Source organism: Lemur catta, chromosome 5 (genome assembly GCF_020740605.2).
Source record: "Lemur catta isolate mLemCat1 chromosome 5, mLemCat1.pri, whole genome shotgun sequence".
Taxonomy (NCBI): Eukaryota; Metazoa; Chordata; class Mammalia; order Primates; family Lemuridae; genus Lemur; species Lemur catta.
In genome coordinates this window covers 27,138,881-27,165,195 of record NC_059132.1, presented here as the reverse complement: position 1 = coordinate 27,165,195, position 26,315 = coordinate 27,138,881, and the positions used below count along the sequence as shown (strand labels likewise).

At 44.6% G+C, this 26,315-nt stretch overlaps 1 protein-coding gene across 2 annotated transcripts; it reads right to left on the bottom strand.

The window, feature by feature from the left end:
- Window positions 1-685: 685 nt before the first annotated feature.
- Window positions 686-25,731, bottom strand: FAXDC2 (fatty acid hydroxylase domain containing 2). 2 transcript variants are annotated; one of them, XM_045551306.1, is made up of 9 exons: window positions 25,613-25,731; window positions 14,228-14,275; window positions 12,141-12,232; window positions 11,908-12,011; window positions 8,209-8,330; window positions 4,934-5,139; window positions 4,323-4,428; window positions 3,745-3,911; window positions 686-2,515 (listed from the first exon to the last, which is right to left on the bottom strand). In XM_045551306.1, the coding sequence occupies exons 2-9, from the start codon at window positions 14,273-14,275 to the stop codon at window positions 2,359-2,361; spliced, it is 1,002 nt and encodes a 333-aa protein (XP_045407262.1). In that variant the 5' UTR covers window positions 25,613-25,731; the 3' UTR covers window positions 686-2,358. The 2 variants fall into 2 exon arrangements, with proteins under 2 accessions (XP_045407262.1, XP_045407263.1); XM_045551307.1 differs by lacking the exon at window positions 25,613-25,731 and adding an exon at window positions 25,502-25,573.
- Between the last annotated feature and the right edge of the window lie 584 nt (window positions 25,732-26,315).

Below are 26,315 nucleotides of genomic sequence, written 5' to 3'. Positions count from 1 at the left end.
TCAAGTGGTTTTCTAGAGAGTTCTTTTTCCCTGCTCTTGAGGTAGGCAGGTACTTCACTACCACCAGTGGCCTCCATAGGCCAAAGGAGAGTTTAGGAGTAGTGGCCAGACTGATTGGTACTTTGGGAACAAGATGAAGTAATTGAACCTCATTTAGAAGTCTTAGAAAAAACTGAAGTATATATTGGAAACCGGTTTATTTTACATGCTTTCTGCTTTCACATTCGCATTTTCTGCTGGGGATTTAAGACCTTTTTTTAGTACCTGCATACCAACCTCAGGGCCATTCTGTTCGATGCAGAAAAGGATGGGGCTGGGCCCCTCTGCCAGGGACTGACCACTGGCCTCCCACAAGGGAGAGAGAGAGAATCACAGCCTTGTGTCCCTCTACCAGGGGTGGGGAACCTGCGGCCTCAAGGCCACACATGGCCCTCCAGATCTCCAAGTATGGCGCCTCGACCAAATCCAAACTTGACAGAACAAATCTCTTTATTAAAAGGATTTGTAAAGTAAAATTTGGATTTAGTCAGAAGGCCACACTCAGTGATCCAGAAGGCTACATGTGGCCCCATGGCCTCAGGTTCCTAAGTACCTCAATATCCAAAGAACATGAAGGGGGAAAAGCATATGTTATTTTTGTCCACTCTTTTCTTAGATCCTACCATTCATAAGTATACTGAAGATAGACTTTTTTCCAAATCTTTATTTGTAGAAATAGGGGATAGGTACAGGCCAGCAGCTGTGAGAATTTAGGCTTTGATGCACGAGAAGCTGAACTTGAAACTAAGGGCACAAACCATCCTAGGGAAGGAGCTGGGCCCACCAAGGCCAGGGAGGACGTGTCTGGTGAGTGCTCAGTTGCCCTACCGGGCAAGTCCTCTGCAGTCCTAGGGCTGATAGGAAGAAGTCCTTTTAGACAATCCTGCCTGGAAACTTGACCGAATCAGATGTTAAAGCCACAGCAGGTGGTTTTCTTAACAGAAGAGAACTGAAAGCTAGAAATAAGCACAAAGTACGTAAAAATTTGGTAAATGGTCTTTCAAATCAAAGAGTGGTCTTCAAATTGTTCTTGGGAGCAACAGGGTTCCTGGCCATGTCTGGCTGCTGAAGAGAGTCCAGAATAGGGACCACTTAAACCCAAGCAGCTCTGTGGTTTTGTTTTATTGTTCTTTTTTTTTTTTTTAAGACGGTGTTTCACCATGTTGTTTAGGCTGGTCTCCAACTCTCCTGAGCTCAAGTGGTCCTCCTGCCTCAGCCTCCAAAGTAGCTGTGACTAAAGGCACGAGCCACAGTGCCAGGTTATGGTTTTGTTGTAGACAATAAGGTTCCTGGTAAAATCACCCTGAATAAATGGTGTTGGGAAAGATGTTTAGCCATTTGGGGAAAAAGGGATTTTGCCCTTTGCTCAGCCATAGTTTTCTGGGGTCTTTGTTGGGGGAGAAAGAAGTTCTAACCTCTGGTCCTGATTCGGGTAGGCTACTTAAGGGCCTCAGCTGGGTGTCCCCAAAGGGCAGCAACCCTGACCCCTTTGTGGGCAAAAGGGCCCTCAGCTTAGTAGTTCCTCGAGGTTTGGTCTTTGGTTTCCACATAATGCTAAAGATGTTGGGATTTGGTCTGCATCTCTTTGGTATCTCAGTTTCAGTCCAGGGAGGAGCTCCTGTGATTTTTTTATTTTCCAGAGAGTGAAGACATTTGTTTGTGGTGGGGCAGAGTTGAAATGTGGTCACTGACTCGTGTGTGTGTGTGTGTGTCTGTGTCTGTGTCTGTGGAGGGGAAGTGGCACTGGCATCTGGCATGTTAGGAACTGAGACCTGTAACCATTTGTCAGGGTGTCCTGGCCCTGTCCTGAGTAGGGTATGAGAAAAGCCTTTTGGGACAGGAAGGGGCAAAGTAATACCTGGTTCCCCCAGCCCCTGGCACCACAAGGAGCTCTCCCTGAAGCCAGGTGGCCTCCAGTCCCACTGTCACCTTTGCCGTTCTCTGCTCCTTGCCTAGGCCACAGTGGAGTTGTCTGGGGTGGAACCCCTCTCCCTTTCCAGAGCAGAAGACTGGGGGACTCATGGGAACCCTTTCAAAGTGTTTTCCTCCTTGTGACTGGCCTCCATTCTGGGGAGCTGTTTTTTCCTTTTCCTTAAACCAACTCCTGGTCCTATCAGGGCACATCAAAGACACTTATTTGGGGGAAGCCCTGGCCCCATCCTAGATCCTGCTTCTCCAGGAAGCTGACCTTCCCTCGGCCCTAGTGGTGACATCATTAAAGAGTGTGTGGCTAAAGGAGGCAAGTTCTTAGGTGCAGTCAAGAGGTCTCGGGCCACCTCTGCATCCTGCTGCTCAGTGGACAGCCGAGATGGCCCTCTCTCACTCCATCTTCTTCGGGGAGTCGGGGATGCTCTCAGAGAGCGGCGTGAAGCCCAGCAGGAGAATGTGCCTCTCATAGGCCTTGGTCTGCTTGAACAGGGCGTCGGTCCCATGGAGGTGGTCCAGCACCCCCAGCACCCCGTAGCACTGGGTGAACCTGCAGGAGAGAGGAAGGTGCTGCAGTGGTAGCGCTGGAGGCCGCTGTACGGATATCCGTTGTATTTGTGCTGGCCCTCCCACATTTCTGAGCCCTCCTACCCCACTCCTGTCACCACCATCCTGACCACCTGCATCAGAGTAACCTGATGCATTGCTAGAAACGCACCATCCTGAGGCCACTCCAGACCTGCAAAATCCCAAGTCTGCCTTTGAAAAGCTCGCTATGTGGTTCCGATATACACAGTTTGAGAACCTGTGGCAGAACTAAGGCTTGTTCAGGTGTGGTTCAGGGCACCTGCATCAGACTCCCCTGGAACACACTGAAATGCAGGTTTCCAGGCTCTGCTCTCCCAGATACTTTGATTCAGCGTATTTGGAGTGGAACTAAAGAAACTTTTTTTTTTTTTTTTTTTTTGGGAGACAGTCTCACTCTGTTGCCCTGGCTAGAGTGCCTAGGTGTCGTCATAGCTCACAACAACCTCAAACTCCTGGGCTCAAGCGATCCTCCTGCCTCAGCCTCCCAAGCAGCTGGGACTACAGACATGTGCCAGGACACCCGGCTAATTTTTTCTATTTTTAGTAGACAGGGTCTTGCTCTTGCTCAGGCTGCTATCAAACTCCTGAGCTCAATTAATCCTCCCACCTCAGCCTAAGAAACCTTTTTTTTTTTGAAACAAGGTCTGTTGCCCAGCCTGGAGTGCAGTGGCATCGTCATAGCTCACTGCAACCTCCAACTCCTGGGCTCCAGCATCCTGCCCCACTGCCTCCGTAGTAGCTGAGACTCTAGATGCATGCCAGCACACCAAGCTAATTTTTTTCTATTTTTTTGTAGAGATGGGGTCTCGCTCTTGCTCAGGCTGGAAGAACTTGTATTTTAAACAAGCATCTCAGTTGGTTCTGGTCTAGGAGGTTTGTAGACCACACCTGAAAAAGCCTGGGGGCTTTCCGAATGTGCACAATTCCCTGGAATTGCATGCAGGATTTGTATGCATGTATACATTTTTCTGAATAGAATGTCCATAGCTTACATTAGATATCAAAGGGTCCAGAACCCAAATAAAGGTTAAAAAAACCCCAGATGTACCCAATGTCAGAAAAAAGGAAAGGAGTAAGTTGGTCCCAGTGGGGCCATTATTTTTCCAACCCTCAGACCTCTCCCCCAACGAGCACCCACATTGAAACTCAGACACCAGTGTCCACATCAGAAGCCGATTGAGGGGTCCTTACTTGAGATGGTGGTAGTCGTGGAATTCAGGTGAAGGCAGGAAGGGTAGGTGGTAGCCACAGTGGGAGATGGTGGTGATGACGAGGGCCAGGGAAAACCACATGGTGATGGAGGATAAATGGGAGCCCATTACTAAAGGACCCGCCATCGCCGGCAGCATGTTGGAGGCCTGCAAGAGGAGGGATGATTGAAGGCGGGGCCCAGGGAGAGGGAGGGGACACAGTTGGGTGTCCACTTTGCCCCAGGGTGGTACCAGACTCCGATCTGGAGAAGCTGAAAGAGTTTCAAGACCTTAATTTGTTGAAAACATTCACCTTTGTGACCTGGGACAAGTTATTAACTGTTTGGGCCTCAACTTCATCATTAGCAAAGTCAGGATTAAAAAACGCTGTTGGGAGGGTTCAATGAGATAACTTGTTAGCAATTTAGGCTGGCCTATGGCAGGTCAGCAATAAATGGCAGCTGTTTAATGGGAAGAAGAAAGAAAGGGCCAGTGTAGTCTAATTCTCTGCAGGAGAACTTAGGAAGGGTGGTTGGGGCATTTGTCTTTCACTTCTGGGGAGAGTAGAGCTCTACTCACCACATGCTCTATAGGGTGTGCATAGAGAGAGATCACACCAATGGGAGCTGTCCACTCGTGGTGTTTCTTGTGGATTTTCTTATAGAATGTTGGGTGGTGAAGGAGCCTGGGGAGATAGTTAACAGTTAATAATCTGCCGATTCTCCGCTCTCCCTACCCCACCAGACCAGGAGAAACCAAAGGTAGGAACTAGGGTTCCATCTATGGAGCCAAGTTGAGAACACATGGGGCTGGCACTCAGGCCTGTCTTCAAGTTCCAACCCCACCCTTACGCTGCATAACTTGGGCGTGGGTTACTTTGCCTCTGTATCCCAGTCGTATTATCTGTACACGGGGATGATGCCCACAAAGGATTCAGGAAGGAAGTTGAATGGAAACTGCCCTGCCTGCCACAGGAATGGAGAAGCTTTCTCTTTCCTGGACAATCTTCAGTTGTCTCACGTTGTTGGTTAAGGGACAGATAGTTGTTTCTCTGTCAACCATTTAATGGGAGACTTGAGGCCAGGGGGTGTTGGTCCTACAATTGGTCCTACAATTCAGAGGCCTCCCATTTCTTTGCTGGGCCCTGGGTACGGGGAGGAGCCAGCTGTGCTCAGGCAGGGACTGCTCACCGGTGTGAGTAGTAGAACAAGACTTCCTCAATCAGGGTGAAGATTGCCAGCTCCAGGAGGAACCAGTGGAAGGTAGGCAGCTCACGGCGGCAGGGGTCTCCCCACCACTTGAGAAAGGGATAGAGGAGAACCACCATGGGGAGAGAGATGATGAACTGGTTGAAAAGAACTGTGCGAATAGACTGGCGTAGCTTCACAGGGTCCACCTGCCCGAGGGAAGGAAAGACAGAGATGGACAAGAGTGTGAGAAGTAGGTCTCTCCCTTCTAGAAAAAAAGGCTCTGCTGTGACCTGCTCCTGACTGCCACCCAGCCGTGGGGTTGGAAACGTTGCAGAATAAGGCCTTGGCTGTTAGGGTGATGAGTAACACCACTGCCCTTGGAAACTCCCAGCAGCCTTCAGGCTTTGCCTGAACCTGCCTCCTTCCTTGTTCTGCAAATACCACTGTCCTCCCCATTCCTCTGGCCAGGCCCCATGTATTCCTTGCAGGTAACTTGAGGAGCCTCCATGGTTCTTGGAGAAGGCTGTCAACCCCATCCCATTTCAGCCCGTTAGCCCCTCCTCACTGGAGAACCTTGTTCATGATTGGAGGCAGAGATCAAGGTCATCTGCTTCCTCATGTGGTCCACCTTCACTGGATTAGGCCCCCAACAAAGAAGGAAGTAAGCCAGGGAGCTGTTTATCTAGCCTCTTGACTTCCTGGTTTTCATGGTGGAGCTGTCAGGATGGGGGTCTGGCCAAGCGTTCTCACCTGGATGCACTATGGAGCGCTGGCCCCAAATGCCCAAACTCCATTCTGCCTCAGTAATACAGCCAGCATTTCCCCCAAGAATCAGTAACCCCTTGACCCTTCCCTTTGTCAGAGAATTGGGGCTCCAGGGAATAGCCCAGTGACCAAAGGTCACTTCTTGGGTCCTGACCAGCTCATTTGGGATTGGTTAGAAGGGATTCCTCCCTGAGTTCCCTGTGCAAGCTGGAGGGTTTTCTGCCCTGAGGTGAGGCTGGGTTCAGAATTAGGCCTGCCTCTTCCTCCAGCCTTTCCACTGCTTGCATTGACTGACTTCAGAATTCACTCTTTAATTTTTTATTTCCTTCTCAAGGTGAGGCCAGGTCTGGCTGGCCTGTTTTGACAGGACATGTAAGATGAGGCCATCTACCTCTTCTGGAAACCTTGACCAAGACTGGGGTATCACATCTGTTTGTTCATTTATTTAGCTGATATTTACTGAGAATCTACTGTGTACCATTCAGCATTTCAGGTGCTGAAAATAAAGCAATGAACAAAACAAAATACATTCCTGCCCTCATGGAATGAATATTCCAGTGGGGAAGATAGGCCAGAAACAACAAGTAGTGATCATTGTACTAATGTTTTCAACTTTTCTGTGTGTATGTTTAACATTCATAATTACAAAATGTTGGGGAAAGAGAGTGGACAGAGAGGAAGTGGAAGCTGTATAGACAACTCTTTCATAGAACTTTGCTGCAAAGGGGAGCAAAAGTATGCGTGGTAGTGGGTATGGGACTGGAGTCAAGGGTTGGTTGGTTGGTTTTTTTTTAAGATGGAAAACATGACAGCATGTTTGTAATAATCCAAAGAGGGATAATCAGAGTGAAAGAATGAAGAAGATACAAGAGGGAGAGAATTGCCGAAGCCAGTTCCTGGTGATGGTGTAGCTCACAGATGGTGGAGGAATCACCTACAGGTAGGAGCAAGGAGAGGTCACCTGTGGTGTCAGGTGGGAAGGCAGAGCGTGTGGGCGCAGGTGCTGCTGGTAGGCCGATGTGGTGTGAGTCTGTGAAACTCGCTCTGCTTGCTTTTCCTCAGTGAAGTAGGAGGCAAGGCCATCTTCTGCCAGAGAGGTCAGGAGAGGAGAGGTCGGGGATTTGAGGGGAGAGGGGAGGGTGTGAACTAGCCATTCAGGAGAGTGGGAGAGTGAGCAGACCAGGGACGGATCATATGGATACGGGGGAGCATTCAGCTCCCACTTGAGGATCTGTTTCTGTCCTATTGGGTCAGGGGTCAGTCCTTCCTGGAGACAGCCAAAGATTAAATGGCCTTGGGAAGTTCCTTCCTACTTGTGTGCCCACCTGAGGGTGCACATGATGCAGGAGCACTGGACTGGGAGTCAGATGGGACAAGCCCTAGTAACAGTCTGATCTTGAGCTAGTCACTGCACCTTTCTGAACCTCAGCGTCTGTGAAATGCAATGAGAACTTCCTCCGTAATTCTCCAATCATTGTAGACTCTAAGGCCGTAAAAGGTTGTTGTATTAATAGCACTTGGCCTTGAAGATGTAATCATTTAGTCAGTGGTGGCTGCCGAGGGGACGGCTATCGTCTGACAGATGACCGGTTGTCAAGGGCAAGCACTGGCTCTGACACTTCAGGCTCCAGTCCAGGTCCTGCCAAGCTGAGTCTGGAGGGAGCCCCCTGGGCTGGCTGGCGGCTGTTGTCGCAAGTGCGGGGGGCTGTGAGCCAGGCCAGCAGCTCTGGCCATCCCAAAGAAGTGGGTCAGGAGCACTGTTTTTCATTCTACCTTTCTGGAGTGCTGGCTGGGGCAGAAGACCCTGAGAACTGAGGTGATTCACCCAGACTCCTGGGCAGATGATTAAAAGATGATTGTTTTGTCTGGGAAAGAAGCCAGGGTGTGGTTTGGGCAGGGCTGGGGGAGGAACCTAGGTTTCAGAATCAACTTCTTCCCTGTTGGGGAACCTGCTCTGGAGGTTGTCAGCACTAGGCAGGCGAACCGTGCTCAGGGAGTGGGGGGACACGCTTCCTGGTGCCGTGGAAGTCAGAGTTCCCCGGAAGCAGGGGCTCGATCTTGGTTATCATGGATTTGCCCTGGTACTTTGCACTGTAGGTGGAACTGAATATTTAAGAAGGAGGACTTGTTTAAAAAAACACCACCACCCACACATTCAGAATCTATACTATCCGTCTATTGTGGTCTCCCAGTTTGGGCAGCTGCTACCCGTGTTTCAGCACCCAGCCGTTGCTGTCTCTGTGGCCATGGGGCGGCACAGGCAGGCCAGGGGCCTGGGCTGGGAACGGAGGCCAGAGCTTTACTCTTTACTGGCCACTCGTTTGAGTAGCTCTGAGATGTTGGGCAAATTATTTCCTCTCTCTAACCTTCTAAACTGTGGCAGCCTTGTCCATAATAATTTGGCTCACACTGGCCACGGTCTCTCCTGGGCCAGTGATGAGAACTCTTGACTGTGGCCTTTAGCTCTTGCTTTCTGTGTTTTGACCAGGAGAAGCTGCAGGAACACTTACAGGTTCGTTCTTCCCAACCTGAATGCGGTAGCGGGAGATGAAGTTAGGTTTTCCAGTGGTGTCGACCACCAGGAGAAGCCCGTTGAAGCTCCAGAAGCACAGACCAGGCACTTGGGTGGTTCCTGAGGTCGGGAAGCGGAAACAGGCAGGGTGACTTCAGGCTCTCACATGTATTAACTGAACGCACTCTTTCTGGTGAGTGAGGCTGCATCGTACACAGTCCCTTGCCAGGGACGTCTTAGGGCTCGGGACCATAGGCTTACCTTTACTCCTGGGTGACAAATTAGCTGTGAGAACTAGGACAGGTCAACTAAGGAGTGTCTCTATTTATTTTTTTAGCTGTATAATGGGGACATCAACCTTCAAGGTACTTGGTGGCTTTCATAAGATTTATATATATGAGAAAATACATTAAGATATATAATATACTCTAAAGTAAAAATGAATTTAAGTTAACATTTGGGAGTCTGCCCACTGAACCCTTTATGAATTGCCAAGGGGAAACAGAGGGAGTGTTGGATATGGCATGGTTCATACTGAGCACTGGACCAGGAGTCAGTTGAGAGACCTAATCCCTTTACCCTACTAACTGAGAAGTAGAACTTCAGGTGTCATTTACTTAGCATTTCCCTAGGTGGAAGACTCATCTTTTTTTTTTTTATATATAGAATTTTAATTTCAAAATCTCAGGTGGTACAAGTGTTCTTGTTACATGGATGAATGTGTCATGCTGAAGTCAGGGCTGTTAGTGGGCCTGTCACCAGAATAGTGTATGTTGATTGGACCTGACAGGTATGTTTTTATCCCTCACCCCCTTCCCCCTCCCCACTTCATAGTTTCCAATGTCCTTTACACCCTTCTATGACCACGTAGCCATAATTTAGCTCCCACTTATTAGTGAGAACATGTGTTTGTTTTTCCATTCCTGAGATACTTCACTTCTCCAATTCTATCCAACTTGCTAAAAATGACATTATTTCATTCCTTTTTGTGGCTGAGTAGTACTCCAGGGTGTATATATACACACCACGTTTTCTTTTCTTTTTTTTTTTCACTCTATAGAACTGTCTCAGATACCACATTTTCTTTATCCACTCATCAATGGATGGACGCTTAGGCTGATTTCCAAAGTGGAAACTCATCTTTCAAGGGGCTCCTTGGTGAAGTAGTCTTCAAACCCTACTGTTTTGGAGAGTCGTGGTCCATGCTAGTGTGTTAACGGCTCTGAGAATTCCTGCAGCAGAGAAACCTGTTTGTTAAACTCAACCTTTCCCAGCCTTGTTTGATCCTACAATACCTAAGAGGTATTCTGTTTTCTCAGAATACCTAAGAATATGATGGTCATACATCTGCTTGCCCAGGGCAGTTTCTTTTTTTTATTATTATTATTTTATATAAGCTTCCATGAATCTAAGGGACAGTTTCAATTTACATCTATTATTCCAGCATAATTATTAATAACACCTCCTTTCACTCTCACAAGTATCCCTATTTGGATAATAAATTATATGGCCACCCCATTACTAATTCCACAGCACTGATGTTCTGCACAATATTTTAGAAAATACTGATCAAGACTTAAAATTTAGATTTGGCTTTTTGCTCCATATCCTGCTTTTCTATGAAGTCATTCCAGGTGTCTCCAGTCACCCACTGTGAACAAACAGCATTTTGTCCACACCAGGTGGCAGTTATCCAAGTGACATTACAGTATTACTTAACTCTTATACTACTAACTTGATTTGTCCCTGTTTTGCCTCCTCCTCTAGATTCAAAATCTCAAAGGACAGTAGGGCAAGGTACCTCACACCCAGAATCCTAGCACTTTGGGGGGCCAAGGCAAGAGGATCACTTGAGCCCAGGAGTTTGAGACCACCCTGGGCAACATAGTGAGACTCCATCCTACAACAAATAAGAACAATTAGCTGGACACGGTGGCATGCACCTGTGGTCCCAGCTACTTGGGAGGCTGAGGCAGGAGGATCACTGGAGCCCAGAGTTCAAGGCTGCAGTGAGCTATGATCACATCACTTTACTCCAGCCTGGATGACAGAGTGAGACCCTTTCTAAAAAATAAAAATTAAAAAAAAAAATCCCAAAGGGCAAATACAACATTTTACTTAACTCTGTGACAGCAAGGGAAGAAAGGAATGACTTCTCACCTCAACCTCCCAAAGTGCTGGGATTACAGGTGTGAGTCGCCACACTTGGCCTGATTTTTATTTTTAAAATGAGCACATATTTACTTTTATACTTGGAAATAAACTATTTTTTTATTTTGGAAAAAAAACTGTTAGGTTGGTGGGTTACCCAGTGGGCCATCCAACCAGGTGTCTGCCTACTTGGAATTCCAAAGGCTCCGCAAGGAATACAGAATGAAAACCACAGCATAAGATGATCTTGAACTTTCTTCCAGCTCTAACATTTAAAATTGCAAATATTTTATCTTTCTGGTACCTGCTTATCACCAAATAATAGGTAGTTTTCACATCATTGTAACAGAAGTATATAAAATGTTTTCCTACCACTTTCCCCATATACATAAGTAATCTACATTGTTTGGTGGCTGTTTAAGATTCCATTGAGTCTGTTATATTTAATGTTCAGCCCATTTTCAGAGCTCTCCTTCCAGCTGAAAACAATCCTCAGGCACATTTTTTTTTTTTTTTTTTTGAGACAGGATCTTGCTCTGTTACCCAGGCTGGAGTGCAGTAGCATCATCATAGCTCACTGCAACCTCAAACTCCTGGGTTCAAGTGATCCTCCTGCCTCAGCCTCCTGAGTAGCTGGGACTACAGGCATGCACCACCATGCCCAGCTAATTTTTCTGTTTTTTGTAGAGACAAGGTCTCGCTATGTTGCTCAGGTTGGTCTGAAATTCCTGGGCTCAAGTGATCTTCCTGCCTCAGCCTCCCAAAGTGCTAGGATTACAGACATGAGACATCATGCCTGGCCTCTCAGGCACATTTTATATGTACTTTCACTTTGTGACAACTCACACTTTTTGTCTCCTCTTCTAGACTGTGATACAGTTTTTTTAATGGGCTAGGCAAACATTTCATCTGAAATATTTACATATCCTCCATATAGGTTTGGCACATAGTAACATGTACATTTATATATATATCAATATATTTATATTTATTATATATGATATGTAATAATATATAATATTAAATAAATTATACATAAATAATTGAGTAAATAAATGTATGATTGAGGACATTCATTATTATAGATGATGCTGCTATAAATATCTATGTTTAAATGGCATTTTCCTTCCATTTTATTTTCTTAGGCTTGTTTGGAGCCATCCATGCTGTCAGTAAATATTGTGTGGTCACTTGCTATCAAGCACTGATTGTAACATGTACAGAGGACACAACTCTCAGACAACATAGGGCAGCTCTCTGCACTTGTGAAATTACACGTAGAAACAGGCTTATTGCTCTAAACATGCATTCATTTTCACATACAACATTTCCCATTTTTCTGTGGGGAGTGTTCTCAACTTCTCAGCTTCTTTTCCTAGACATCCTGTTTCCAGACTACCTGAGAGTTTAGTACTCTTTGGGGCGACCACCTTTTTGAACTTCAAGTCCTCATCCCTTGGAATAATAAACTGAGACGTCTCAAAGGAGAACAAAACAGTAGAAAAGGAATTCAGTTCCCTGAGTACTGGTGGTTTGGGAGCCTTACCTATAATGTAGAGGATCCACTCTTTCCCTTCGTAGGTAGACAGCAGCCTTTCCCACTGGGCTTGCCAAAAGTAGCCAGAAGCACCCCAAAATCTCTGAAGATGCCTTTGAAGAAAAACCAATCGGGTTTCTAGGTGAAGACTAGTGGGCAGACAGCTCCATACTCCTCACTCTGCCCGGGTGCCACCACGCTGCCCCCAGGTCCTGGATCAAAGCTGAGAGGGGTGGACTTACCATGTGACTGAGTTCCAGAAGGCCACAAACAAGAGAAGGCCAGAGCCCAGGATGAAAGCTGTCTTCCTCATGGAGCCCCAGATGTGTCCCTCCTGGAGGAGGACAAGAAAGTGTCAGATCCCAGCCAGCCTCCTGCCTTCATGCCCACCTCACTGCTGAGGCCCAGCAGGAATGCTGCGGGGACCAGTTTCTCAACCAGCCAGGCAGGGACATCTGGTGACCTTTTCCCAGCTTCTGTGGGAGACTCCTCTTTATCAAGAATTCATTGGTGTGTTTACGGAGATAATTTAGAGATCAAAGTTGAGGAAGGGAAGGGAATTACCCTGACTCCAAAGAAACTAGTAGGCAGTTCTATCACTCAAAGAACAGACGAGCCCTCTAATAGCTGTGGGTTTCATCACCAGTCCTCTATGGCAAATGGAGATACCTATTATCTGCACGTTGGAATCACTTGGGAGCTTTGAAACAGTCCTGATGCCCAGGGTCCTCTCCAACCCATTCCATGAGTCTGCAGGAGTGGGACCTGGGCTCCCCAGGTAATGCCAGGGAGCAGGCAGGGTTGAGAGGGCCATCATAGAAGGAGCTGCAGAAACTGTGATGAGGAAATCCTTTCCCAGTCATGGGGCCTTCACCGTGTTCATGTGCCAGGCCTGTGTTCCCAATCCCACCCTCTTGCCCTTGAAGAAAAGAGTGAATCAAATACATGTTCTGACTTTTCATAATTCCTCTGCCTTCCAGCAAGAGTCACCCAGGCTGCCAGCTAAAGACCGGCCATCCTAAGAGTAAAGAAGAGACCACCGCCAGTCACTGGGAGGTCCTTATATGTTCCCGTCCAAAACGTTCTCTAAACCACAGGTCATTGCAAGCTCCATGGCCAAACAACACGGTCCCTGCTTCAGAGGGAAAACAGCAGCCAGGAGTATCACCAATTTCCGTTGTACTATGGACAGGAATGACACATGTCACACTCAGTTCTATGTCTCTAGGCCCAGGTGGGGTCTGCTTATATTCTTTTGTAGGAAGGAACTGGAGGTGGTGGTCTCTGTGGCGTGTGCCTGGGGCTCACCTGCAGTTAGCGAAGGGCTGAGTGGCTGCGCGCAGGGAGGGGTCAGCAGGGGTGCGGGGTGGGAGGAGATGGTCTAAAAGGATGCTACGTACTAATCCAGACTTTCAAGATCTGAAGGAGCAGATTGCTTTGATTAACTCATTCTGCACAAATTGAATCTGCACTGAATCATTTCTTCTCGGCATTTTCATCAAAAGACCAAGAAATCATTTAGTCACTTTTCATGGCCAGGGAATGCTTTGAAGAGCTAGCACTCATCAAGGTTCTCAGCTCAGGAAATGATTTCTCTCTCTCTCTCTCTCTCTCTCTCTCTCTCTCTCTCTCTCTCTGGCTGGATTGGCCAGACCAATCTGGGGAATTTGTTCTTTTACATGGGCCATTCAAATGTCCCCTGAGTTTGCTAGACGGTTTACCTTGGGTTTTTCCAATTATTCCTTTTTTTTAGGATTCTGAGAGTTTTCAGGAACTTTTCTAGACTCAGTGGGAATTTTTCATCTTCTGAGTTAGATCAAACCAAATTAAGTCAAATCAAAATCTCAGTTTCACATACAGGATTAGATATTTTTTAGGGATAGTGGGTTTTTAATCTCTCCAGCAGCCCAGATGAAGAGAATATAAACAGAGCAAGGGTCCCCGTGAAGCACGGGAACACAGTGCAGAAGTTGGCTGGGGTCAACAGCCTTCCTGGCTCCATCCCCCAGGGGGCCTCTGTTGTCCCCAGAGCAGTTATATAAAGTGGTGGTTCTAAAGGCCTGAAGCACAGGGCATGCTAAGGGCTACAGGCAGGCCTGGCCAAGAGACAGCAACAGTTGAAAACAGGGCTTTTCAACTAACTCCCATGGCCACCCGCACTGTCATGCAGGCAAAGGTGCTGCGGTTACAATCAGCTCAGTTACTGAAATGAGGACATCACCATGTGTCAGCCAGCCCTGAACCTAGGGTCAGATACAAGTGAGTGCAGATAAGGGAGGAGCCACTGGCTACATTCTCACCAGTTTGGCAGCAAGGTGCTGGCATTTACCTGCTTTGACTTGTCATCATGCAGCATACTTCTAGCTTCTCCCTTCATCTGGAATGAAAAAGCACAGGTGAGCCTGGGTATTGTTTTCACATGCAACTAAGGAAGTAGGGAATGGACAAAGTCAAGGTCAATGGCTGGCAGTGATTTTTTTTTTTTTAAAAAACCAATAGATTTGTTGTCGTTCTTGGAACCAGAAAAACTGATCCTAAAATTTATATGGAGAAATAAATAAGCAAGAATAGCTAGAAAAATGCCAGAAAGGAGGAAGAATGGTGGAGGGGAAGGGATGAGAAATACTAGGCCTACCAACTGTAAAAACATGTTATATAATGCTTTTGAAAAAACTTATTTATTCTCTCTTCATTTCTCCCTGTTGCTAAAGAGCTGTTGCAGTTGGAGAAAAGAATGAACTGATTTACCCAGGACTTAAAGAGTAGTTCTAACAAGTTGGTTCATTTAAAAATAAGGACCAAGACTTTTTCTTTTTTGAGACAGAGTATTGCTTTGTTGCTGCCCCAGCTAGAGTGCAGTGGCACCATCACAGTGCACTCCAGCCTCAAACTCCTGGGCTCAGGTGATCCTCCTGTCTCAGGCTCCCAAGTAACTGAGACTACAGGCATGTGCCACCATGCCCACCTAACTTTTTCTGTTTTTTTTTTTTCTTTTTTAGTAGAAACAGGGTCTCACTCTTGCTCAGGCTGGTCTTGAACTGAACTCGAGTGATTCTCCCGCCTCAGCCTCCCAGAGTGCTAGGATTATAGGCGTGAGCCACTGCGCCCTGCCATGGACGAGGACTTTTTGGAAAGAAATCAACTGTTCTATGGAAAAGTAAATGGATATGCATGAACCTCTTTTTCAGAATGCAGCCTAACAGGAATTGGCTGGGAGAATCATTAGAAATGTTTGAGAACTTCATTTTAAAGTAAGAAAGGATAAACTTTCTGGAGTCTTAATAAAACTGATAATTAACAAGTGGAGGCCGGGTGTGGTAGCTCAGGTCTGTAATCCTAGCACTCTGGGAGGCTGAGGCAGGTGGATCGTTTGAGCTCAGGAGTTCAAGACCAGCCTGAGCAAGAGCGAGACCCTGTGTCTCTACTAAAAATAGAAAGAAATTATATGGACAACTAAAAATATACAGAAAAAATTAGCCGGGCATAGTGGCGCATGCCTGTAGTCCCAGCTACTCAGGAGGCTGAGGCAGTAGGATCGCTTAAGCCCAGGAGTTTGAGGTTGCTGTGAGCTAGGCTGAGGCCACGGCACTCTAGCACAGGCAACAGAGTGAGACTCTGTCTCAAAAAAAAAAAAAAAAAAAAAAAAAAGTGGAGAAATTAAATTTTGCTCATTTTTATTTTCTGATGTGACACTGTAGAATTTTTTTACTTATATAAAGAAAATTAAGGCCGGGCGCAATGGCTCACACCTGTAATCGTAGCACTCTGGGAGGCCGAGGCAGGTGGATCATTTGAGCTCAGGAGTTCAAGACCAGACTGAGCAAGAACGAGACCCCGTCTCTACTAAAAAAATAGAAAGAAATTAGCTGGACAACTAAAAAAATATATATATATAAAATTAGTGGGACATGGTGGCGCATTCCTGAAGTCCCAGCTACTCAGGAGGCTGAAGCAGAAGGATTGCTTGAGCCCCGGAGTTTGAGGTTGTCATGAGCTAGGCTGATGCCACGGCACTCTAGACCGGGCAACAGAGTGAGACTCCATCTCAAAAAAAAAAAAAAAAAAGTGTTCATTTCAATGGCTTTTAGTATTAATATATTTGCAGTTGTGCATCTATCAGCACAATTTGAGAATTTTCATTACTTCAAAAAGAAACCTTGGGCCGGGCGCGGTGGCTCACGCCTGTAATCCTAGCACTCTGGGAGGCCAAGGTGGATGGATCACTCGAGCTCAGGAGTTCAAGACCAGCCCGAGCAAGAGCAAGACCCCATCTCTAGTAAAAATAAAAAGAAATTATCTGGCCAACTAAAAATATATATAGAAAAAATTAGCCGGGCATGGTGGTGCATGCCTGTAGTCCCAGCTACTCGGGAGGCTGAGGCAGGAGGATCGCTTAAGCCCAGGAGTTTGAGGTTGCTGTAAGCTAGGCTGACGCCATGGCACTCACTCTAGCCCGGGCAACAGAGCGAGACTCTGTCTCAAAAAATAAAAAATAAAAAGAAACCTTGTACCCCTTAGCCATCAATCTCCAATCTCTCCATCTGTTCCGGCTTTTTGCCTCACCTCCACCCCTGGGCAACCATTAATCTATTTTTGTTTCTGTGAATTTGCCTACTCTGGACATTTTGCATAAATGAAATCATACAATATCAAAATACAGATCATTTTATGTTTGGCTTCTTTCCCTGAAGTTCACTCATATTGTAGCATGTATCTTTATTTCATTCCTTTTTATTGCTAAATAATATTCCTTTGCATGAACATGTCATATTTTGTTTATCTACTCATCAGATGATGCACATATGGATGGTTTCCATTTTTTGGTTATTATAAATAATGCTGCTATGAACATTTGTGTACATACAAGTTTTTGTGTGGACATATGTTTTCATTTCTCTTGGATATACATCGTAAACAGAAGTTCTCTGAAAAAGAAATTTGGAGGAAAGAGATTTTATTCTAGAGAATAGCTTGCAAACTGGGTAGATGTAGCCTTTAGTGGAAACTGACACAGCTGAGCCCTGATTGGCTGAGGCAGGTGAGCTCTGATTGGTTGGTTCAGGTACGCTCCGAAAGTCCCAAAGTTAAAGAGGTTTGGGTTTGGAAAGAACTCAGAGTACGCTAGTCAGCAAATGGCCACTTAGCTCTGTTTTAAATTTAGGCCCAGTTAGCCACCTGGGATCTAATCTTGACGGACTGGTTCTTCCAGGTTGACATTTGTTCACAATGCTTAGAAGCAGAATTACTGAGTCATACGGTAACTATGGTTAACATTTTGAGATTTCCACACCGGCTGCATCATTTTATATTCTCACTAGTAAGTATGAGGGTTCCAATTTTTCTACATCCTCACCAACACTTGTTATTGTACATACATATATATATATTTTAATTACAGCCATCCTATGGGTGTGGAGGGGTTTCTCACTAGTTTTAACTTGCATTTCTCTAATGACTAACAATGATGTGCATTTGGTGATTTGTGTATCTGCTTTAGAGAAATATCTATTCAAACCCTTTGCTCATTTTAAAATTTGGTTGTCTTTGTAAATTATTGAGTTGTAAGTGTTCTTTGTAGTACATTCTGGTTGCCAGTCCTTTTACTTATCAGATATATGACTTGCTGATATTCCTCTCATTCTGTGGGTTGTCTTTTCAGTTTCTTGATAGTATCATTTACAGAATGAAATGTGCTTTTGATGTCATATTTACGAAACCATTACCTAATCCAAGGTCACAAAGATTTAAGATTTAAGGTTTTTGGGAAGAATTTTTATCATTTTAGCTCTTACATTTAGGTCCATTGTCCATTTTGAGTTAATTTTTGTGTATGGTGTAAGAAAGGGGTCCACCTTCATTCTTTTGCATGTGAATATCCAGGTGTCCAAGTACCATTTGTTGAAAACTATTCCTTCTCCATTGAATTGTCTTGGCACCCGTATGAAAAATCAATTGGCAATAAATGTTTTCTGTTTTTATATCATTGAAATGTTGGGACCATATGAATGTGTTAGCTGTTCAAACAATCTTATATTTAATTAAAAAAATAGTAATTAAGAATTAGGTAGCAAATTCTCCTACAACATTCTGTCATTGCTGGTAGACATCACCTGTCATTCCTGTGCCTGGACCAAGCTCACAGTCCTAACCACAGCACTCAGGGCAGGTGCACCAGTCCAGAGGAGCTGGGACATGTTAAGCCACTGGCCAGCCCTATTGCACAGTGTCATCACCTGGCTGGAAAGGAGCATTACAGGTCATCTTGTTCTGCCACGTTACGCGGATGAAGGAACCTACACAAAGGGAGGCCAAGTGACCTCCCAGAGTCTATAGGTGATACGTGGCAGAGCCAGGCTCAGGGCCCAGATTCCAAGCTGGACTTCATACCGCTGTGCCACTTATTTCCCTCTCTACAGATATTTTATTCTGTTGTATATGATTGTATTTGGCTTTATTATTCTAGATGCATGTTTACCAGCTATGACCTTAGGAAATAATATGAAATAACTGTTCCCTTTGACTCACCTTTCTTTCTTTTCTTTTCTTTTTTTTCTTTGGAGACAGAGTCTCTCTCTGTTGTCTGGGCTAGAGTGCCATGGTGTCAGCCCTGCTCACAGCAACCTCAAACTCCTGGGCTCAAGAGATCCTCCTCCCTCAGCCTCCTGAGTAGCTGGGACTACAGGTGCACACCATCACACCTGGCTCATTTTTTCTATTTTTAGTAGAGGCGGGGTCTTGCTCTTGTTAAGGATGGTCTTGAATTCCTGACCTCAAGTAATTCTCCTCCCGCCTTGGCCTCCTAGAGTGCTAGGATTACAGGTGTGAACCACCACGCCCAGTCTTCTTTTCTTTTTTAAAAAAAAATTTTTAAGAGACAAGGTGTCACTATGTTGCCCAGGCTGGACTCAAACTCCTGGGCTCAAGTGATCCTCCTGTGTCAGCCTCCCGAGTAGCTGGGACTACAGGTCCTGGGCTAGAGGTCTGGGCCAGAGCTAAGAAACTACTGAGTAGTGCAGGGGATCTGTCACCCCTAGGAAACCTTCAAAGGAGGACAATGCCCAGGCTTTCTTCATGCTCTTGGATACAGGGTATCCAACCTCAAAACTAAACCTTTTCCTCCCAGATTGCATTTTCGCTTATGCAAGGAATGCTAAGTTTTAGTCAGATTATACTTAAAAAAAATCAAGATAGATACAAGAAAAAAAAGATAAGGCCGGGCGCGGTGGCTCATGCCTGTAATCCTAGCACTCTGGGAGGCCGAGGTAGGTGGATCGCTCGAGGTCAGGAGTTCAAGACCAGCCTCAGCAAGAGTGAGACCCAGGAGTTCAAGACCAGCCTCAGCAAGAGCGAGACCCAGGAGTTCAAGACCAGCCTCAGCAAGAGCGAGACCCGTCTCTACTTAAAAAAATAGAAATTATCTGGCCAACTAAAATATATATAGAAAAAATTAGCCGGGCATGGTGGCGCATGCCTGTAGTCCCAGCTACTCGGGAGGCTGAGGCAGGAGGATCGCTTAAGCCCAGGAGTTTGAGGTTGCTGTGAGCTAGGCTGATGCCACAGCACTCACTCTAGCCAGGGCAACAAAGCGACACTCTGTCTCAAAAAAAAAAATAGAAAGAAAGAAAAAAAAGATAGCTGTAAGAATCTGCCACATGAATATCAAAACTGCCATTAAAGATACTCCTTACTCCATTATTTAGTTCCTAAGAAGAAGTAGTACACTTTTTATGAGGATACAGATGATAAATTCCAATAAAGGAATTAGAGCACAGACATTTTCCTCTCTGGAAGAAATGGTATGCTTTCTTGTGGAATGCAAAGAAAATTGGACAATCCATATTTCTTCTCCTTTTTGCTTTGGCTACCAGTAAGCTCAGAGTTAAATGTAGTGCTCCACTACACTTCTTTGGATTATTTTTCTATTATATAATCCTGTATATAAAAAATGATAGATGTACACGATGTTCATTGTAATGTTATTTTTAGTGGCTAAAGATTAGAAACAACTCAAATGTTCATCAGTGGAGGACTTGTTAAATAAATTATAGTACATCCAATAATGAAACACTCTGCAGCCATTCAAGGAAGGCAGCTTTGTGCGTACTCTTCAGAAGTATTTAGTGAACATAAAACAATGTGTGGGACATAAGCAAGTGTCCCTGTGTGTGTGTGTGCATGCGATGTTCATGCATATATAGAATAATACACAGAACATTAAACTATCCCTGGGAGAATAGTTAAACTGGTTACAGTGATGGCTTCTGGATGGCTGGGGTGCATGGGTAGAGGAAGGCTATCTTTTTACCCTTTTCTGCCTTTTGAATTTTGCACTATGAGCATATTTTACCTATTCAGAAAACTATAGAAATATTTAAAAGTTAACTCAATGCCCATTTGTAGGAAACACTTTATCAAAGATCCCTACAGTAACTAGCTCTCCTTTTAATTAGCGTTCCCTTTACTTTAAATCAGATAATTTCCATCCTTGAAGGGCTTCTTTGTCTCCCCTGAAATTATATGCAAATTTTTCTATGTTCATTTTTTCATCATAGAAGGGTCTATAACTTTCATTAGATTATTAAAGGTAACTATGATTAAGAATCAGTGCCATCGGTGGCTCACGCCTGTAATCCTAGCACTCTGGGAGGCCGAGGCGGGTGGATCGCTTGAGCTCAGGAGTTCGAGACCAGCCTGAGCAAGAGTGAGACCCCGTCTCTACTAAAATTAGAAAGAAATTATCTGGCCAACTAAAAAATATATATATAAAAAAAAATTAGCCGGGCATGGTGGCGCATGCCTGTAGTCCCAGCTACTCGGGAGGCTGAGGCAGTAGGATCGCTTAAGCCCAGGAGTTTGAGGTTGCTGTGAGCTAGGCTGATGCCACGGCACTCACTCTAGCCCAGGCAACAAAGCAAGACTCTGTCTCAAAAAAAAAAAAAAAAGAATCAGTGCCCTAATGGTTTCTTCTTCTTCTTCCTCTTTTTTTTTTCCTTGTTAACAAATTTACATGGTTCAAAATCAAAGCAGTAGTAGTTAAAGCACCTGGTTATTTTCTCTACAGATTACACTCTCTCCATCAAAATAATATAAAAAGTATATAGTGTCTGATGGTTTCTAATCAGTTTTTATTTATTTGCAGCTGTTCTACTGTATTATATCCTTTTATTGGTAGCTACCTCAAACTCTTTTGAGATGTAGGCTGGGTATAAAGTATAAGTAAACAGAACCAGATATTGAAATCAAAAACTAAAACCAAGAGAGTCTAGCTGACTATCAGTATGATAAGACATTGACCCTCGGAGGAGGCAGCTCTGGTTCATGCCGCAAGGCAGGGCACTGTGTCCATGGTATGGAAATTGGGTATTGCTGAGACTTAGTGATTAGGAGCTGATATGTAAGTTTGACCTTGGACTTCTCTGCTCCACGTATACCTTCTGGCCAAAGGGAAAATGACTGTTTATCTTGTAGTGGTGGGAAGGCTTCTTGGCTGTAGGAGCAGCACCATTTATCTGTTGACATCTGATTTCATTAGAACCATCGAAGCATTTCCTAACATGCCATTTATTCTTTAGCTATGCTAATACACCCATATACCATCTCCCAAGGTCTTTATCTAGGTAGTTGAGTCCTCCAGCCTACACAACCCTATCATTCTGCTGAATATTTTATGACAAAAGCAGCTTGCTTTCTGTGCCTCTCTACCTTTCTGCAGGCATGTTTTCAGTTTTACATGAACACAGGCAGTCAGACAGGTTCTAAGGGAGACCTCAAACATTGTGGGCAGATGGGTCTTCACCCAGAGAAGTTCCCTAACATTGTTTGTCAACGACAGTGTTCAAGATAGAAAGTTTGACAAGTAAAATTAACAACATTTATAAATATTTAATATGTTAAGGTATTATAAGCATTACATTTTTACTGGGCTTCCTCTCTGCGACTTGACTATCTAATTCTTTTTTTTCTACCTTTTGAAGTCTCCCATCTAAGAAATGGAAGTTGTCTTACAGCTCGTCTATTCAGATGTCCCCATTTTCCATCTGAAGAAATGGAGGCATAAAGATATTCAGTCATTGGCTTCAGGTTTGAAATCTATTTAGTGGAAGAACTTGAATTCATGCTCATTATACCAACTGAGACTGCAAAAAATATAGAATGCATTGGTGTTGATGAGTGTAGAGATTGAAAGGAAAACAAATGAATGAGATCGGCCTCGGCCGGGTGCAGTGGCTCATGCCTGTAATCCTAGCACTTTGGGAGGCCAAGGCGGGTGGATCATTTGAGTTCAAGAATTTGAGACTAGCCTGAGCAAGAGCGAGATGCTGTCTCTACTAAAAATAGAAAGAAATTATATGGACAACTAAAAATATATATACAGAAAAAATTAGCCGGCATGGTGGCGCATGCCTGTAGTCCCAGATACTCGAGAGGCTGAGGCAGGAGGATTGCTTGAGCCCAGGAGTTTGAGGTTGCTGTGAGCTAGGTTGAGACTCTGTCTCAAAAACAAAAAAAACAAACAAACAAACAAAAAAAACAAAGGAATGAGATCGGCCTGTATTAGCCATGAATAATGGACTAGATAGTGTTTGGGTGTATTTTAATACCAGAGGACATGTTTTCTCTAAAATATTAACCATTCTTTCAAGAAATATTTATCGTGTACCAGATACAATGCTAGACACAGGGGATGTGTGAGATGCATAAGACATGCTTCTTGTCCTATTTTATAAAATATTTCTATATAACTTTGAGTTTCCAAATGACAAAATATTTAGGAGGAGAATATGAAATAGTTATTTAAGAAGGGAATGCATTCAGGGAAGAGAAAGAAATGAAATGTGCTAAAAGTAAAGATTCCAGTATTTTATAATAATAAATTGATTCTCCCTTAAAGAGCATTTGATATACATTGTGAGATTATCCAAATTAGATACATTTTAGTGTGGTTGTGTTGAACGCAGATGATTCTGACTGTGTAAGCTTTTTATTGAGGAATCCCCAATCTAGATAAATGACACGATGTGGCTAAAGCTGATGTTCACAACCTGGAGAATCTGAATATAAGATGGGGGAATAGGGTGAGGGTGGAAGGAGTAGAGACTGTTTGTTTATTTGTTTATAGAGATGGGATCTCACTGTGTTGCCCAGGCTAGACTTGAACTCCTGGGCTCAAGCAATCCTCCTACCTTAGCCTCCCAAGTAGTTGGAATTACAGGTGCATGACACAGTTTCTGGCTTTCCTATTTTATAGGTATAAAATATATCATCTTTATGTGAATGTGTATTTTTTCTTTGTAAGCATCTTATAAAATTATTAAAATAATTGACTCTTAGAGAAGACAAAAAAAAAAAAGGTCATCTGGTCTACCCCTTCCATTTTATAGCTAAGGAGATAGGCCTAGATAGCAGAAGTGACTTGCTTCAAACTCCACACAGTTTCTGGTAAAATCCAGCCTTCCTAACACTTTGCCTCGTGCTACAAGAGTTTTTGGAATGGCATAAATTCTATTTCGTAAGTGGGGAAACAACGTGGAGAGGGCAACTGACCCAAGCATTAGTACTCCCCTTAATTTAGCGTCTGCTCTCAGGCCGTTTGTATTCTCCAGGGAAGCTAAGCTGTCTGCCTCCAGGACTGGGAGACAGACCTGAAATGTAATTACACAGCTTAAAGCCTCTGGTGAAGAGGGTTTCACCAGAGGAGCTGCTAGGACTCAAGGTCTGTACATATCTGAGCCTTATATAGAAGGAAGAGTGACTGATAGTCATCCAAAAAGATAAAATAGCCAGGCGTGGTGGCACGTGCCTGTGGTCCCGGCTATTTGGTAGGGTGAGATGGGACAATCACTTGAGCCCAGGTATTCAAGACCAGCTTGGGCAACACAGTGAGACCTCTGTGTCTAAAAATAAAATAAAAATGAGAAAAGATGAAATACATGAAGGTAAAGATTAAACTTTGAGACAAAAATGACTCCCTTGGGTCAGTTTCAGTAATATCTCCTTCACTCCTTTTGCTGCATGGTACTTTCATCCTTTAAAAGTTTACGGCCAATAGAAAGAAATTAACTGGACAACTAAAAATATATAGAAAAAATGAGCTGGGCATGGTGGTGCATGCCTATAGCCCCAGCTACTTGGGAGGCTGAGGCAGAAGGATTGCTTGAGCCCAGGAGCTTGAGGTTGCTGTGAGCAAGGCTGACGCCATGGCACTCTAGCCAGGGTGACAGAGCAAGACTCTGCCTCAAAAAAAAAAAAAAAAAAAAGAGTTTACTGCCCTGCTCAACTGCATGCCTGTGAGGCCCAAAGCCTGCTTGTTTTATTATGAGATCCACGGCACCAAGCACATGCCTGGCATGTAGCAGATACTCAGGAAGTATTTGCTGAATAAATAAGAGATAAAGGAATAGAATTACCCCAACGCTTCTGGCTTAAAACAATACATATTTATTATCTCCCAGTTTCTGTGAATCTGGATTTCAGGGACAATTTATCTGGGTGCTGCTGGATCAGGATTGCTTATGAAGTTGCAATCAAGATGTCAGCCACAGGCTGGGCATGGTGGCTCACTTCTATTAGCCTAGCACTCTGGGAGGCCAAGGTGGGAGGATTGCTTAAGGTCAGGAATTTGAGACCAGCCCAAGCAAGGGCAAGACCCTGTCTCTACTAAAAACAGAAAAAATTAGCCAGGCGTGATGGTGCGTGCCTGTAGTCCCAGCTATTTAGGAGGCTGAGGCAGCAGGATCACTTGAGCCAAGCAGTTTGAGGTTGCAGTGAGCTAGGCTGACGCCATGGCACTGGCCCTTGCAACAGAGTGGGGAAAAAAAAGAGACAAAAGAATCAAAAACATTGCTTTTTCTGCCTTCAGAATGTGTCCAACATTTGCTATTGAACATTCTGTGCCTTTCCCTCGTGCTAACAACTTTCCCATCTAAAGTCAGAAGCTGAGGCTCAGTGCATTTCTGTTTTAGCAAATTGAATTGAATCTCTACATCCCAACCAGAGAAATTTAGCTGGAATTGCACATTAAACTGAAGCAACCCACAAATCAGCACCGTGTCTTGCTTGCCTTAAGCCCCAGAGGGCCTGTAGGAGCACCCTAAAAACCACTAGCCTATTTTCACCTCCATCCATACAACTGAGGGTATGCCCCTCACCCAATAACATTTGTAGGAGTGTTTCCGTAGATACCATCCAGCCATTAACAGTTCCAAAACTGGAGCCACTACTGATAAATCCCAGTATGTTGCACAAAAACAGCTTTGACCAGGGTGTCTAGCTCAGAGCGCACATATCTATCTAGAGACTTTAAAACTGTTGTATAATAATTTGCCCATCTCCTCCAGGTGATGGCAGATTAGAGATAAGAAGCAATTAGGCAGCAGTTGCTTCCCAATAGTCTCTTCCAGTTTGATCTGCCTGTTGTTCCAGTTCTGACTTAGCAGTTGCTCCTTCCCATGGTTTTGAAGCCAAACCCAGTCCAATATGATTACCTGTCAATGGCTAGAACAATAAGACTACAGCAGAGGCAGATGGTACAAACAGACAGAGGATGCAGACACTAGCATGACATGTAGGGGACCGCGCTGTGCTGTTCAAAGGCACATCTCACCTGTACTGTAAATGGAGAGGACAGGGTGGTGGCAGAGGGAGGAAGTGTGTTGTGCCCTTCTTTAAGTGAACTCGGGACATGTCCTGACTGTTGTAAACGCTTCCCACTCACCTCCAAGGTGGGTTGTTGCCAAGCTCCTCCGAGGTCCTGACCACAGGTCAATCCAGCCTGCCTCCTCTTCTCTTTCAGCACCCTGCTTTGGTGGCTGCTGCTGCTGCTGCTGCTGCGGGCTGACCCTGGCTGGTCACGGTGATCTCATTACAGAGCTGCTGACTGGCTTGGGCCAGGCACGTGATGAGAGAAAAAGTTTGGGTCTGCGTGGGCTGGAAACAAAACACCCTTCTACCCAAAGGGCATGTCCTTAAAGCTGAGAGGAAGTGCGCAGTTCAAGCAGAAGCTTGAAAAAAAACTGTATTTGGCCAAACTCTGGGCTTTTCCCCTCTTTTTGTCTTTTTAAAAATTTCCTTCATCTTTCACAACTGAAGGAAATGTGGCTGTCCCATAGGAGACAGGTTCAATAAAAGAGGTGGGTGTCAGATAAAAGTAGGCAGTGCAAGTTGATGACCAGAGGACCTCATTTTCTCACTTTTCATTGCTTTTCTTCCTGCAGGAAAGGTGCACCCACAGAGGGTGAGTTTACACTTTGAAACAGGGGAAATTAGGGTACAGAACCCATGACATGAAATGGGGAGCACTTTTGAAAAAGAGCTGAGTTTTTACTTGTAAATTTCTAAAAATTATTTGTGAATAGGCAATATGTGCATACCATATAAAATGCAAAAGGATTAAAAAAAAAAGTACAGTGAAAAAATAA